The sequence below is a fragment of the Rhipicephalus sanguineus genome, chromosome 5 (genome assembly GCF_013339695.2).
Source record: "Rhipicephalus sanguineus isolate Rsan-2018 chromosome 5, BIME_Rsan_1.4, whole genome shotgun sequence".
Lineage (NCBI taxonomy): Eukaryota > Metazoa > Arthropoda > Arachnida > Ixodida > Ixodidae > Rhipicephalus > Rhipicephalus sanguineus.
The window spans coordinates 20885923-20901830 of NC_051180.1; the positions used below are offsets into that span (position 1 = coordinate 20885923).

At 45.1% G+C, this 15908-nt stretch overlaps 1 protein-coding gene across 1 annotated transcript in view; it reads right to left on the minus strand.

The window, feature by feature from the left end:
- Window positions 1–3683: 3683 nt before the first annotated feature.
- Window positions 3684–15908, minus strand: part of LOC119393343 (hemicentin-1) — a 113694-nt gene continuing 101469 nt past the window's right edge. Inside the window, exons 9-14 of the mRNA XM_037660317.2 lie at window positions 12074–12202; window positions 8483–8510; window positions 7810–7913; window positions 6913–7043; window positions 5375–5716; window positions 3684–4408 (exon numbers count right to left, since the gene is read on the minus strand). Of these exons, the coding sequence (XP_037516245.1) occupies window positions 5438–5716; window positions 6913–7043; window positions 7810–7913; window positions 8483–8510; window positions 12074–12202 (671 nt within the window). The 3' untranslated portion in view covers window positions 3684–4408; window positions 5375–5437. The remainder of the gene's footprint in view (window positions 4409–5374; window positions 5717–6912; window positions 7044–7809; window positions 7914–8482; window positions 8511–12073; window positions 12203–15908) is intronic.

Sequence of the window (15908 nt, forward strand, 5' to 3'; positions counted from 1 at the left end):
AGAAAAAGCAGCGCTTGTTGCCAGACCGATAATGGCACCTTCGGCTAAATCTGTTGTGTTATTCCGCGCGAATCCGAATGCGAAAAAGAGCTTGGCATTTTCCGTCCGCGACGTCCGCGGACACGGCACGGATGGCACAAATCCGTGACGCGGGGTCACGTGATGCGCCGTCCGCCGCGGAAAAGACGGATTCGGTCCGTCGTGTGGATACACCCTTAGCGGGAAATGGTGTAATTTTGTTTCTGCCTCCCGTCGTGGGGGCACGGCTCAGCGCCCCTCGTAGTGGCGCCGAATTAGTGGCAACGCTTCGGCTCTCGTAGGCTTATGCCACAGTAGGGAAGAAATGAGACGGCTGAACCAGAATCACAATATATGTTACACCGCGACCAGAATCCCGAGGCTAAGATTACAGTGCAAGCGCACAAGACACCCACGAAGAAACGTACGACACAAGCTCTGACTAACAACTGCATTATTCTTTCGTAGGCCAATGCATATATAAATCCCAAGGCAAACTTACCGCACATGCGCACACAACAACAGCTCTAAGCCAAAACGTGTTACAACAAAGATGATAGTGTATTAGATACGCGAAGACATGAAGTTGTATTCAGATCGGGGCAGGGACAAAGAAGTGCGTTTGTGCTGTAATTTTAGCCTCAGGAATATGTATACCAACTAGACCCAAATGAACTTTTATATTCTAGTGACCAGAATCGACGCCCGCAGGGAACGCGAGCCGTGGCTTGGGATGGAGTTGGGATGTGTGCCTCCAACTTGCACTTTGACATACAGTGCGTGATCGATCGTGTTCGCGCGATTATCTCTTGAGGGGGAGTTGCACGTTTCGTCCTTTCATCGGCAAAGTTTGCGTTGAAGCTATAGATCGCACGAAGGTCCACTTTGCTCGCTGCAGCGCCCGCGTTTGCGAAAGGAGTGAGCTGCTAGCTAGAAGAGCCAGAGTAATGGCTAGTTGAACTAACAACTGTGAGAGTTCGCTCTCGTCCTATGTATACCTGTGATTTCTATTCGTGCATCCCTCTTTGTGTTTGAGCAGCTCGCTGCAAGTCTCGAGCTCTGGCAGTTGTTAGTTCACACTCGCATTGTGTGTTTTCTCTTCCTGCGTCCTTTGTGCTTGAGCAGCGCGCAGCAAGTTTCTAGCTGCTTGCTGTTCTTCCTGTGACATTCCAATTTCTTGCTATCGCATCAATTGCTTCACCTTTGAGGCGAAACTGTGTCTTTTTTTTTACGTCCGCTAAAGTACAGTGCAAAGTACAGCACTACTGCAAAACAACAACCCTATCGTTCACGCTGTCTGCAACGTGAAGAGAGTGGGATAGACATTTTTCAGTGCGAATGGAAACTCATGTAATAGCGCTATGCTCGGCTAATTTGTTACCCGTACATTTTGAATATCATGATATGCTGGACGCTGTAATGAGTGCGTTGCAGCGCCAATGCACTCGTTACAGTGCAATGAGTGCACTGAGCCAAGAAACATTCCTGCATCAGTCTTTCTCTGTTAGTGGGAAGTCAGCGACTAAAAGCTCACGAATTAGCTCACACATTAATAAAGGCGCGTATTTGGGGCATCTTTCTGCTACACATCAATAATCATCATTTATCTCGCACCTTTTCCTTACAGTATTGCCATGTGCCCGCTATTTCCCGTTCACGAACGACTTGCGCGCTATGAGCGTGGCAAAGTATTGTTCATAGTAAAGTAGCGAGAGCACAGTTTTCGAGAAGGCAAATGCAAGGAAGACAGATGACGATGGTTGTTGAGTGCAAGAAGACGCCCCAGGCACGCGATATTGTGCTTAGAGTGCATGATCATCTTCGTGATCATAATCATCATTATAATTCTCGGCCTATTTTTACGGCCACTGCAGGACGAAGGCCTCTCCCAGTGATGTCCAATTCGCCCTATATGCTCGCCTCGTTCCACATTGTTCGTCTTTTTGGGCCTTAAGTAAAGCGCAACAACAACAACAAAAAAAGATCTTTCATGCTCGCGCTTTCCTGATGAGCTCCAGTTCTAAGCGCCGACGAAAAATGACTTGAAGCACGACAAATTACTGAAACGGCGTTGACTCGTCGTTATTAATTCGCCTAACAAAGACGCTATTGACTGCTAACTGCTCATGGAAAGTACGCGGTAATAAGTGTCGGCGCTCGGCTGTCGTGACAGGAGTGCACGCAATGTTTGTCGGAAGTTCCTAACAAGCTGCTCGCGTGACAAACTCTGCAAGCGCATGCTATTGAACGGCTGCTTTTTGAAAACAGGGCTCGGCCGCTCGACATATTGATCTAGGAACACTGCAGATAACGATCAACTCGACTTGACATCAATGGACTTTCACAGGCGCCCAACCACACAATAATCAGTGGTTGGACGGAACGTAGCTGACCGATGATTTGATTCTAATCGCATCATCGAAACGTCCTTTGGAGATGATGCAACACTAGCGCACAACATCATACGCACAATATGGGAACTACCTACGGTTTTCTATTCCTGTGGATAAGTACAATTCTGTTTCGTGAGTCTTGTATCGAATTGAGGCCCGAAAGTTCATAGATAAAAAAAAATTCTGCCATCTCCACTTCGCGAGCACTGTCGAAACAGCGAAGATTATGCCCGTCATTCATCAGGCTATTATGTACTTCTATGATTTTCAAGCCTTCCCTTCATTGGCGCTTAGTTTCGGACTCCCTTGCGCGAACATCGCGGCTGGCTCGATTACATGCCCGTTGTCACGTCAGCTCTCGCTGACCCTCACGTCGGGTGGCTTCTTCATCGGGAGAACGAAAAATGTTGGCCATTCTGAAAGCGCAAACCCCTGAACACTGACAGACGCTATTTTACACTACACTGCGCCTCACTATCACCCCATCTTTCCGCTTTTCTCGAAGTTTCACCCCTCGACATCCTCCGCCCTCGCACTCGCAGCACGCCCTCCCCTTTCGCAGCACGACACAGCCCCCTCCCCCCCCCTTCCTAGCGAGCCTGACTCTCGCCACACTGCAAGGCCACATGATAACTTCTACGCCGACCCCGGACATGAAAGCCTCGACTAAGAACAGCTTCAATGTTAAAAAATAATTGACCATAGGAAAGCCATGTTCATGGAATTTCCCCAACAGAACAGAGCGATGAAGGTTGGGCGTTCTAGCAGGATTCGCCGAGCCCTTTGGCTGTCCAATTTATCCTCCATGCTAACGGGAACGCTGGCCATATGAAGAGTCTAATGCTAGACTGCTTCTGTTAATTTCTTTCTGGCGTGTAGAAAGAGCTAACATGCTACTCTGCGTGGGAAAGGGAAGCGGGGAGAGAAAGACAAGTGGAAAGAAGCGCACGAAAAAACAGTTTTAAAAGAGGGGAGAAAAAAAATCGGGCACAGAGTTTTCAAACCCTTGGGCGACGACGTGTGGCGACATAGTCCTTCGTTGTGCGCGTCGTCTTTAAATGAAGTGAGAGATTAGCTACGCAGTACTCAAATATCAACGGTTATAGCCTAGACATAAATGGGGATGAAAGTAAACATCGAGTTTGCCGAGTTTCGAAGGCCATCTGAATATCTTGCTTGTTCTTACCGACGATTAATTTCGCACATAACACTGGTCGGTACATAAGGGACGTCGTTGTATAACTGCGTCAGTCGTCATTGAGGCACAGCGCCAAAGTTATAAAATCACTTTATTCACCATTGTAACTTTTCCGCAAGAGGTAAAGCACTCGAGAGACATTGCGCTAGGTGTATCACAATGCGGCACTTGCTGGGAGTACTCGAACAACAGCGAAGGTCCGGGTCAGGCTCGAACTCTTGAGCGCTGCAGCTCTCGTGGCAAAATCAGGTCGACTCTTTCTTGTCGATACTCCCACTCGGTCACGTACCCAAGGCGAACAGCTTTTCCTCGGAGCTCTAGGTAGGAGAATAGTGACACGAATGCACTCTACGTTCAATTCAAATGCTGAATATTCCACTCGCGGACTTGTCCTTGTGCGAAGAGCTCCAACCCATCAGAGCGCTTCTGGTTTTTTTTTTTTATCAGGGAATAAAAATAACAGCGATCACGACGATGTGAGCACACACGACGTTGTTTTCACGGGAGACACAAACTTGACGGCAAAGAAATGGGCACTGTTTGATCATCGCGTGCACAGCTGCACTCATTGAAGAAGGAATCGTAGGGAAGCACGTTGGGGTGGCGCACTCTAATCCACACAATGCATGACAATGCTTAACAATCACATGTCGCGACACTGTCCGATGTGTTCGGTAGGCGAATAACGGGCAACATTTGTTCGTGTTCACTGTCACAGTGGTGGAACAAAACATGCCATTGTATCATCCTGGTATCAGCACACTTGGCACAGGCACATTCTTTGGAGAATCTTCATTTCCTGCAACCAAGAAACATTCTTTAGTGAAGAAATAATTTCATGAACACTGTTGTACATTTATGAATTTATGAAAGTTTGTATACGTAAGAGACATCGTGAAATAGGTATTGTCACTGTAGCCAACGTTCCGACAAGTGGACTTGTCTTCGTCATGGCAACAACAAGTCCACTTGTCGAAACGTTGACTACAGCGACATTTCCTGCTCAACGGTTTTTCATCACTTCAGGCCTGAATCTTTCCCTAACTTCAGCCCTGTTTGGATGGATACGTTACATTTACATATACGACACATTGTGAACTGGTAGCAGTTTTTCTTTTCAACTACATGACTGTTCACGGAGCGTAATAGAACAAGACAAGCGTGGGCTTATGAAACATTGAATTTTATAGTTAATAACTTATGAACAGTGGTGCTTGTGTATGACGACCTAGTAATGTAAAAGAAGCACGAAGCTCCCATGGGCCGATCGCTCGACGGAGACGGCCGGAGCGTTTCCTCTCAGCTTAAGCCGCTATCGTAGACTGCCCTCGCGTACTTTCACTCACATATAGAAGATTCGACGTGCACGGCAATGTTCTATGTGCCCTTCGACTTTATAGGGAACCGCACGGCGACGGCGGCGGTAAGACGCCCGCAGTGTCCATGTAATTGATACCATAATAAAAAGATGTACCTGCATAATCTTGATATGAAATTTAAAAAGAACAATCTTTTCGCATAAAAGGTAGGCTTCAATATTGTGTATATTTCTTATCATAATTCGCGAAAATTATTACTGTTGCTATTTCTAGAGCCCCTCCCCCTTTCTGCTTCCTTTTTTGAAAATATACCGTACCATCTTTCTCCATTCTCAAATTTTCTTTTTACAATATTACATATCGTAACATTTTAATATTCTTTACTTTAACTTCCTTACAGACAGGGTAACCGAAACCAACCAGTAAGTTGAAAACAACTGTCGTACTCTGTTCAATTCATGCCCTTAGAGATCCGGGCTAAGAACGCTGTGGAACATCATTGCCCCCCTTCAGACTGTGCTCTCGAGCGAGTCGTTGGAAAGCACTGAACCGAAGTCCTCCAAGTTGCTGCGGGAGCGACGTGGTAGCCTGTGCGCTGATGCCAGTGGTCTCAGCACGCCGCTGCGCGGAAAGTCTACGTGAGCGGTCGCGTTGCCGTCCGGTGACACCTGGTCCAGGTAGAAGCGCTGTGGCCGAGGCAAGCTCGAGGTGGAACCCACGGGACCCAGTCGGCGTGCGGCAGTTGGAAAAGGCAGTTCGACACCTGAGGCTTCCAACGTCCGATCCTCCTGAGAACGAGAGGTGACATCAGAACAAGCAAGCGCTATTCGAATGTACATGATCGGCTCTCGTTACCGCTCATGAATAACTACTTCGCCGCACAGCCTCTAGATGGCGCCGCAGTCATTATCAAGATAACATAGACCATAGAAGAAGCAAATATAGCTGGCGCTGGCACGAGTGAAAAAAATCACAGCATATCCACGGAGTGAATGATGATGAGTGGGCGAAGCTGCGGAGGTTCATCGGTAAACCGTGAATCTTCCGTGAATTCTGCCCAGTACATCATCACCGACGTGAGATCGGGCGCGTTTATACTAAAGGTTCGATGAGTTATGACGACTTGCAGCTCACTTTAATTTTACATGTACGCTGTGAATTTTCATTGTTTAGAAAACCATTGCTTTAGAAAACACCTTGCGTCTTTCGTTAAGCAGCTGGCCTCTTTTTCGTTTTGCTTTAGAAACATCTGGCGTTCTTTCGTTTTGTTTTTACAAAACATCTGGCGTCTTTCGTTGGTTTATTTCATCAATCAACGGCGTTTTGAACAAAATTTTTATTGTTTAATCACGCACAGGAGAAATCTCACCAGGCACTACCTTGGAGGTAAACAATGGCTGCTAATGGGAATGAGAGACAGAAGAAGTCGGCTTTTAGCTAACACTTACACTTCTACAGAGACAGAAGAATTCGGCTTTTAGTTAACGCGCACGCTGCGAATTTTTTATTGTTCAACAACGCACAGGAGAAATCTCCCACCGGCACCACCTTGGAGGTCAAAGGGTAAGACTTGTTACTCACTACTACGAGCACGACGAGGGACGAACGGGTGCCGCCTTAAGGAGCTTCGCCCCTAAAATGCGTGCCGTGATGGCCTCCTATACTGGCTTGAGCTTCTAGCAGATGTGCTCTAGTACAGGGGTTTAATTTATTTTGGATTATGACCTACATGGCAAGAAAGCTGGAACAGTAGCAGCGTCTACTTGGAGAAAACCCCGAGACACATGTATACCTTCTTCTTGGTCTTCTTTTTAGAGTCGTTATTCTTGTGCTGATAAAAATAAGGTGCACGAACGTAAGCATGCGCAAAAAGGAGATTTTTTTACGTAATATATGTGGGCCCATCAGGTAGTATCAGCTGAAGTTTAATCGCAAAAAAAGGCAATAGAAATGGAAGCGTTAGAATACACGCAGGAAACCTTACGTTATTTGTACAGTGGCTTCTCCATGGAAATTCTGCAGCGCCAGCCTTCCTTGTCGAAGCAGGAAGAGTGTAGTAGTTTGTTAGAGGCTCCTTTGTATACTCTGCTTTTTCATCTTGATCGCAACCATAAGCTGAAAAAGACAGTGAAAAAAAGAGAAAGAAAACAAATAAATTGTCGGTTGCTTAACCGGCTTACGCAGCTGTATGATCCAGACAACTCTGTTAAGGATACATGAAAGGCCGTATTGCAGAATATTGCGGTATTACTTTTACGAAAAAAGGAAAAAAAAACTGTGACACCCTTTCTAGGTCACATATTTGCGAGATACATTAAGCCCTTCTTTAAAAGCAATAACGATTCGGGTTCAGTACTCTTCTTATTTCGTCGGGTTTGACCTCTACAGGTCAAAGACTTCACATTGCATCAACGTATGTTATGAAAAGCCTTCTTTTGTAGAACTCTTAAGAGCTCAAAGAAATTTCTTACAATGAAAGTGTTGGTAAACTTCACTCATCTTTTTAGAGTGCAAAATCGTGCGGATGATAAATGTGAGCACTTTAGAAAAATGATTCTCCTATAAGATTCTCCGTTCAGATATTCCTTGGGAAGTTTAAAACACGAAGAGAAAAGATTGATCAAAGTACTCAATCAATCAATCAATCAATCAATCAATCAATCAATCAATCAATCAATCAATCAATCAATCAATCAATCAATCACAGTTCATGCCGAAAAATAGTTTTGTAAGTTAGCTGACAAGCAAGATTTCGGGGACAGCAAGTTACAACTCTTACAAGAGAACCTAGCAATAATGGCCCGTACGGTCGCCCCACTATACACCAGCGCAGCAAAAAGAATGATAAGGGCAATTTAACACGGAACACATAGATACGTACATTTATATGTAACTTGGCAGAGTGGCGTATCTGGTATGATGTCGGGTCCTTTCTCTTCGACGTCCGTGAAATCATCAGCATCCTTCTTGAGAAGCGTGTTGGATCTTAAAAGTTAATAATAGTCGACGCACTTTATTTGCAATTTATTGATAATAAAATATCAAGTCACACAGCTAGCACAAGCAGCTAATGAAGTTTAAACAGTGCCCTATAAAATCTAAATTTAGGATGCAGAGCTGGCATTAAGCAAAACACGCCATAATCAACAGAAAACCCCGACAAAAATATTTCATAATAGATTGTAATTGTTCCCTGAACAATCATACACTTTCCATGGTATGTCCCTAAATTTCTCAGTCCCGCATCGATTGATTATATGCCTAGAAGGTTATGTAAAGCTGGAACAAGATATTATTAAGGCATAACATTGTGTTCCCTATTAAACTCAGCGCGATAAATTCTCTAGTTATTGTAGAATTTAAGCAATGTCGTTATCCTACACGTGGTAGTGAAAAGGTATCCCTGACACCGCCTTGCACAAGTGCGACAGGCTAGACGCCACCAATTTAAAACAGTTCTTTTGTACGATTACAGATTGATAAGCCTTCTTTGGTGTATACTTGCAACTATTTAATGTGCAAACTGTTCGGAAGTTAATGGGGTAGGTACTTACTTTTCATCGCCAGGTTCACTGTATGTGTCTGGTGGAAGAATAGAAAGTAAGAAAGGGCATTAGAATATTTATCTCTACTTAAACTCTGACACGTGTCAGTAAAACACCGCTAATTACGGTATAATGGTGCATGAATGGTACAAGTAGGAGAACGCCGGTTGCAAAAGAGCGAATACTGATAGGCCACGATGACAGTGATCGACAGTCAGTAATTATCATAAAGTCGCCGAGCAGTGCCATCGCACGAAATGTGCGCTTGTCCAACGTTCAGGCTGTATGCGAAATGGAAAAATAAAAAAAAGAGAAAAAAGAAATCTTGGAGGATGCTTGAGCTTTGGCTTCAATAGCAGAACACGGGCGGCCAAGGCCAGTGGGGCCCTCGACTAGGGCTCCCCCCAAAAGAATTTTTTATTGTAAATAAAGTTTATCTCTCTCTATCTCTCTCTCTCTCGATAACCTAATAGGGCCCCGCGCGCATCGCCTTTTCAATTGCTAGCCTAGCTTCGGTTCTCGGTGCATGCCTCAACCATGCCGTAAGGAAACGAACGACTGTGGGCTTAACATCGGCCGTTTCAAACTATCCCAGATTGCTGAAGGAAACGAAGTACACCGACCGAATAAAAGCCTAAAAGAAAACAACGTTTCGGCTTCCATACGGAAGCCGTCGTTTCACGAGCCTCAGAAAAAACATCCCGAAATGTTATTCAGAAAGTTACGAATTACTCTTTACTCTGAAAATATTCTTTCCCTTGGAGCATCTTCTCGAGGCGAAAGCAACAGGAACGTTTGCTTAGCCGTATGGGAATTCCTTAGGGACACAATAAGAATTTCTTGTTAATTATTCCCAATCAAAATTTGATACATCGGACTTCCTCGCGCTAATTCATTTTATTCCATATGATTGGCCTATTCATATTTTTATTCGTACACAAACTAATAATTCTTCAATTTTTTTATATACCCTAGACGACCGATTAGTTCCTTTTGCTGCGTATAAATTCTAAATTTTCCCACTTATATTAACCGCCGGTTTCATGGCCAATCCTCCGTAATGGGTAAGAGTCAATAATTAAGGGTCAAGCGAGCGAGCAAGCAAGCAAGCAAGCAAGCAAGCAAGCAAGCAAGCAAGCAAGCAAGCAAGCAAGCAAGCCTTCTTCACAATCTTCGTTTCCTTCATCATGTTTCATCCCGACCAGACGGGTCTCCGTCGAACTCTCGATTTTATCCCAGAGTGCCTACTGCAAGTACAGTTGTTAAGTGCCCACTACGGCATAATTCTTCCTTTTGCGGATCAGCGAAGGTCCCACTACGCGTCCGTAAGGCAACAAGCGAATCTACGCAGCTGCTCACTTTGTTCATGCTTTTGAAGCTGACGGTGATTAAATATGTCTGAGCGCTTTGTAATGAGTGGGCCTTTAAAACACCCTCCCGCTGCACTGTTCACGTGTTTTGGTGCCTGGCGCGATTCTACGCTTCTGCCACGCAATATTACGTGCGTTAAAGGGGCCCTACACACTGAGCATGGTCAGAAAACGCTGCCGATCGGTAGTCGAGGCTCCCGAGAACACGCGAACCAAACATCGTAGCGCAGAACGCCGCCTGGAATTTACAATTAATTCTCAAAGTCAGCTAAAAATAGCTCCCTTTTCTCTCGAAAAATGATGCTTTACACTCAAAACCAATGCTCCATATACGCAAGTTCCACGCCATTGGCTAATTTGGGCATTTTGAGCTGAATGGTTACGTTGGTCGCCGCGTGATGACGCCACGTGCCCGTGCGCACGCGCTAGCGATCACACTGAAAGTCAGCCGCGCGTTCGAAAAAAAAAAAAAGAAAAGAAATGCTCAAGGTCATGACGCCGCAGACGAAAGGCTGCATCTTCTTGCAGCCTTGTCATCCACCTCCCTGCGTAGCATTCCGTGCGCTCGCTGATACGAGAGGAGAGAGAAAGCGCTTGAAGCGTGCGACAAATCCCTGTAACTACGTTAGTACTTGACGAATTCTAAAAAAATTTTGCGGCATGTGATTCGTGAAACGTCATGCGCTAACAGTGTGACTATTCCATTATAACTCAGGAAAGTGTTGCAGGGCCCCTTTAAGGAGGCTCTTTCGACTATATGACATTCATAGAGCGTTTTTTTTTTTTTTTTCGAAGCTGTTTCAAGCCATAGCGTGGCTCTGTGGTAGAACACCTGGTTGCCACGCAGACGGCCTGGATTCGATTCTCGCTCGAACCGAAGATTTTTTGTAGTTATATCTTTTCCATCTTTCTCGATTTTTGCGGTCACGAACAAGACGATTTTTCGCCCATACCCAACTACGCCGACGCCGGAATTTCTGCGAAACAGGCTCCTTAACGCTATCGCGTTAAAGAGTTAAACCACGTCGAGCATTTGGGTGGTTACATACAGCGGGAGAGCTGCATGAGCTTCAGGCCAAATTGAAGCAAAATGACATATAAATAAGGGGTTCGCAGCTACTTGTCGTAGCCTGTTAGCCTTAAAATAAATATGAATTTGCAAACACGCAGCAGGCACGACAAAAATGCGAGGAAAGTATACATTCTTTACAAAGAAATCCTAATTTCTCACGAGAAATTTTAGCACAAAGGTATTGCAGCGGACGCGAAATGCGGATGTTATGGGTTCGTATCCCACCCGCGGCGAGTTGCTTTTTCAGCCACTATTATTTCCTTGTATGTATCAGTACATTTCATTTAAATGGATAGAAGCTATGATCGTCCACTTTATAACGTGGTGGTGACCTGCGCGCCATCAAGCTCAGAAAAAGTCGTTTTCATTATTATCTTTTCATTCGTCCAAATGTCTTGTCTAGCTCAATGAAATTCTTGTTACTGCATAAAAAAAAAGCTAATAAACTCCCACTCAATCTCTCTGCGCTGTACGGCAGAGTATCCTTAGTTTTCTCAAGATTTATTTTTGTCCATCCTCCCTCATTCTTCGTAACTAATCTTCCAACCGCCTTTGATCTATTTCTATCCCTAAAACTGAAGGCTTCGTGTATGCTAGTGCTTAAACGTACAATTCGGGCACACATCTTTACATTCAATTAACACATGTTCCGTCGTTTCCTTAGTGTTCTCAAAACGAGAACATTCTTCTCCTTTACTGAATCTTGCTTAATAACTGCGCGTTTCAAGGCAAGGTGGCCTCGCTTCTAACAGTAAAGCGCTTCCCTTTGAGTTATACCATTTACAAACTACCCATAGCGCCACTATAATATCCGTGGCTTAATTATGTGTTAAATTATCCAATAAAAATGGGCGCTTTGATCAATTTTCCTTCGTTTGTTCAAGTGCATATAGTTGGTTTCTGCAAATTATTGTAAAGTCAGCAAAATCTGACAGCAGCAACGTAATTGTGAAACTAAAAAAGACTGTTTTTTTTTGTTTTTTTGCTGGAGCCGACAATTACGCTTTTAATGAGAAACCAAACCAGCTTCCAAAGCACTTTTTTTTCAGCTATGGGCATTTCTCTCACGGATCCGGATGTTCTTGGACAATATTCCTTATCACCAGAATATATTTTTCGTTATATAAGAAAGTATCGTTAAAAGACGTTAGAACATACCTCGCTTCCTCTTCAGGTATTTGTACTTGACATAGACGACAATCACTACTGCTGCGATAAGCAGTGTGACAATGAGACCGAGCAGAGCTCCTATTATGGGCCAAGCGGTGATCATACCACGGCTTCCGGCTGCAAGGAAAATAAATAAAGAAAAAAGACAATGTGGACAAAAATACAAATGCAGCCACCGATTCAGTTCTTTTTCACACCACATTCGAATTCCCGGACTACGTCCCTGTCCGCTTTTGTCTAATCCCATACAAGTTACGTGGGACACCCTTTACACGCGCTCTGATATTAAAGCGCCAGCAGACGCAGCTGTTGAATACTTGGGTTACATATCAACGCTAGAAATGAAGTTGAATACGGATTTCAAACATGCGGTTCCGAAAGCATGAACATCTAAATCACCGGTCCATGCATGAATCATCTCCATTGGCATGTCCTTGACTACCGAGCAGCATAAATTGCAGTTAAGGACATTGTGTCTGGATTCTAGCGAAACCCATGTTAGATAGATAGATAGATAGATAGATAGATAGATAGATAGATAGATAGATAGATAGATAGATAGATAGATAGATAGATAGATAGATAGATAGATAGATAGATAGATAGATAGATAGATAGATAGATAGATAGATAGATAGATAGATAGATAGATAGATAGATAGATAGATAGGATAATCATCATCATCATCAGCCTGACTACGCCCACTGCAGGGCAAAGTCCTCTCCCATGTTCCACCAATCAACCCGGTCCTGTGCTTGCTGCTGCCACGTTATACCCCCAAACTTCTTAATCTCATCTGCCCACCTAACTTTCTGTCTCCCCCTCGCGCGTTTGCCTCCTCTTGGAGTCCAGTCAGTTACGCTTAACGACCTGCGGTTATCTTGCCTGCTCGCTACATGCCCTGCCCATGTAGCGCGTAGTCTTCTTGATTTCAGCTAAGATTTCCTTAACAACCGTCTGTTCCCTGACTCGCTCTGCTCTATTATTGTTCCTTGAGGTTACACTTATCGTTTCCTTTCCATTGGTCGCTGCGTCGCCCTCAGTTTAAGTTGAACCCTCTTTGTAAGCCTCCATGTTTCTGCTCCGCAGGTAAGTACCGGCAAGATGCAGCTGTTATATACCTTCCTCATGAGTGATAGTGATAAACTATCACTCATGATTTGAGAATGCTTAGCGAATGTGATCCATCCCAACCTTTATCTTCTAGTTACTTAGTATCGTGGCCCGGCTCCAAGGTTATTACCTCCCCCAAGGAGACGTATTCCTTTACAAATTCCAGTGCCTCGCTAGTCGCTACCTATCGCAAAGCACCGTTCTCTTCCGAGACTATTGCACATTAGTTTTCTGTATATTAATTTTCAGACCTACCCTTCTGCTTTCCTTGTCCAATTCAGTAATCATGAGCTGCAATTTGTCCCCTGAGTTACTTCTTAATTCAATGTCATCAGCGAATCTCAGGTTACTCACGTTATGGTTCATTATGTCTCATATAAAGCAACACTAAAACAAGTGGTTATTTTACGATGAGGGGCTCTTCAAGCATGCTAGGATACTCCTGTTTTCCAATAGTATCGACATATCTGAAACCAATATGGTGGCTCAATTTGCGTAGAAACTCTTCAACAATTTTAAGTACACAGAACAAATCACTCGAAACGAAAACTATGATGTCTACGATGAGGTCAGAACCTACCGCCTAGTAATGTAAGCTCACAGCACGTGGTACTCGCTTTAGACAAGAGAACATGGTTGTGCCCCCTGACGACATGGCGAGCTGTGGCAGCCACTCGGAGCTCGTCAGCCGACGCGCATCCAATCTTTAGTATTCTTAATGAGGAAAACTAAATGACTTGCATTCGTACCGTATGGCGAAGCTGATGAGAGCACCAAAGAGCACTTGCTCTAAAAATCTTATTGTGTTCATTGGACACCCCAAAATCGCGGGAGTTGCTCTTTAACATCCACCGAGGTGGCTTTCTTACTTTCTTTCTCAGCTCAATGTGGGCGTCGGTGCTGGAAACAAGATATAAATCGCGTGTGGTTGATCGTAACAGCTTAGCCAGCGTGACTGATAGTCATCGGGGCCGGTAGCCGCCGTGGTTGATATAGATGCCATGTTTGGGGGGGGGGGGGGAGTATTTTTTTCAGCAATCAAGAAGCGTTCCTTGAACATGGCCTAATCGGACATGCAGCAAACTGTTAGTTATAATATCAAACGAGACCAGAAGGAGCGAGACCATGACGAGAGCTGAAAGAACTTTGTAATGTGATATAAACTAGTTCTCTCTCTCTTCAGTAGAAGTTATGCACGCGAATAAAGAGTGTCTTCGGTTCGCAAAATGAAAAAAAGCCGAAGCGTCGGACTGGAAATAATAAACAAAATAAAACAAGCGTTAGCGATCTATGTAAAAACAGAAATACATAATACATATTGTTGCGAATATATTTATAACTTATTTACAGTGTAGGATGGTCCAGCAGTCAAGATGGCGGTTGTTACTTTCAGCACACCGACACGTCGTCTGCCTCTTCTTCGCACACCTCACCATAGTCATAGCTGCAACCCCGCTACATCGACCTCCGGCAGCGAAAGCGCCGGCTCGGCGCCTGTTAGCAGGTGGTGGGCGAAAGGTACGGCTTCAGGCGAGCGACGTGGACGACGTTTGAAGACGTAGAGGGTGCCGTAGGGTCCAGAGGGACGATGTCATAGGTAACCTCAGTCACCTGGCGTAGCACACGGTAGGGGCCGGAGTACTTGGGCAGAAGTTTTTCAGCCAGGCCGACATGCCGAGACGGAGACCACAGGAGAACGAGGTCACCCGGGCTGAAGCGAACGTTCCGGTGGCAACTATTGTATCTATGTTTCTGGCTGAGTTGCGAGCCCGAAAGGCGTCGATGGGCGATCTGACGGGCCTTTTCGGCTGTGCTGATAGCGTGGCGAGCATATTCGGTGGAGATGTGGTCAGGGATGGGTACGAGCGTGTCGAACGGCAAGGTCGGTTCTCTTCCATACAAAAGGTAAAAGGGAGAATATCCAGCAGTGTCGTGGCGCGAGCTGTTGTAAGCAAAAGTGACAATATTAAAAATAAATAGGTGGTGCGTGAGTCTGACGGAAATGTCGCCTTTAGGCGCTCCAATTAGGCGAGGTCCCGCCTTCCTGCGCAAAAGCAAATAAGTTCCGTGTTTTGTTCAGGACGCTTTAGCGCAGGAAGCGCGCCCGTCGCGGCTTGCGTCGGACATCTTGGCTGCATCACAAATCACTCATTAGGCGCGAATTTCTATGCATAGAATATGGCGGATGCTTCCAATGCTTATAAAACAAAAGCGACGTCAACAACAGAGTAAAATTGCTAAGAGAAGAAAGGCGCCGATGGGGAACGCTGCCACCACCGCGCAGCCTTTCGCCAATAACAAGAAGCGGAGCGTCAAGCCAGATGGGCTTTCTAACGCGCGTGCTTTTTTGGTAACGGTGACCGCGAAGTCGATCCATGGAGGGACATCTGCTACAGCTGTTCTCGCTCAACAAGACCACGCGGTGCCGCACCCTGCGCGGCGCCAAACTAGCAAAGTTATACGGCCTCGAAAACATGGAAATGAGCTGCGTTCGCGGTTTCGGAGGCGCCGCTTTATCATCACGCACCTCAATATCGTGCTCTCCCATTTCCCCATGCACTGCTCTTCACAGCATGAAAGAAAAGGAGAGGAGTTTATATGGTAGAAACATAATCGCACAAACGTCTTTCTCTTCCGCGCTCCTTCATGGCCTTGAAATAAAGCAGGACGAAGTCGGGGATTGGGAGATGTGGAGCTAGGGAGATCTTC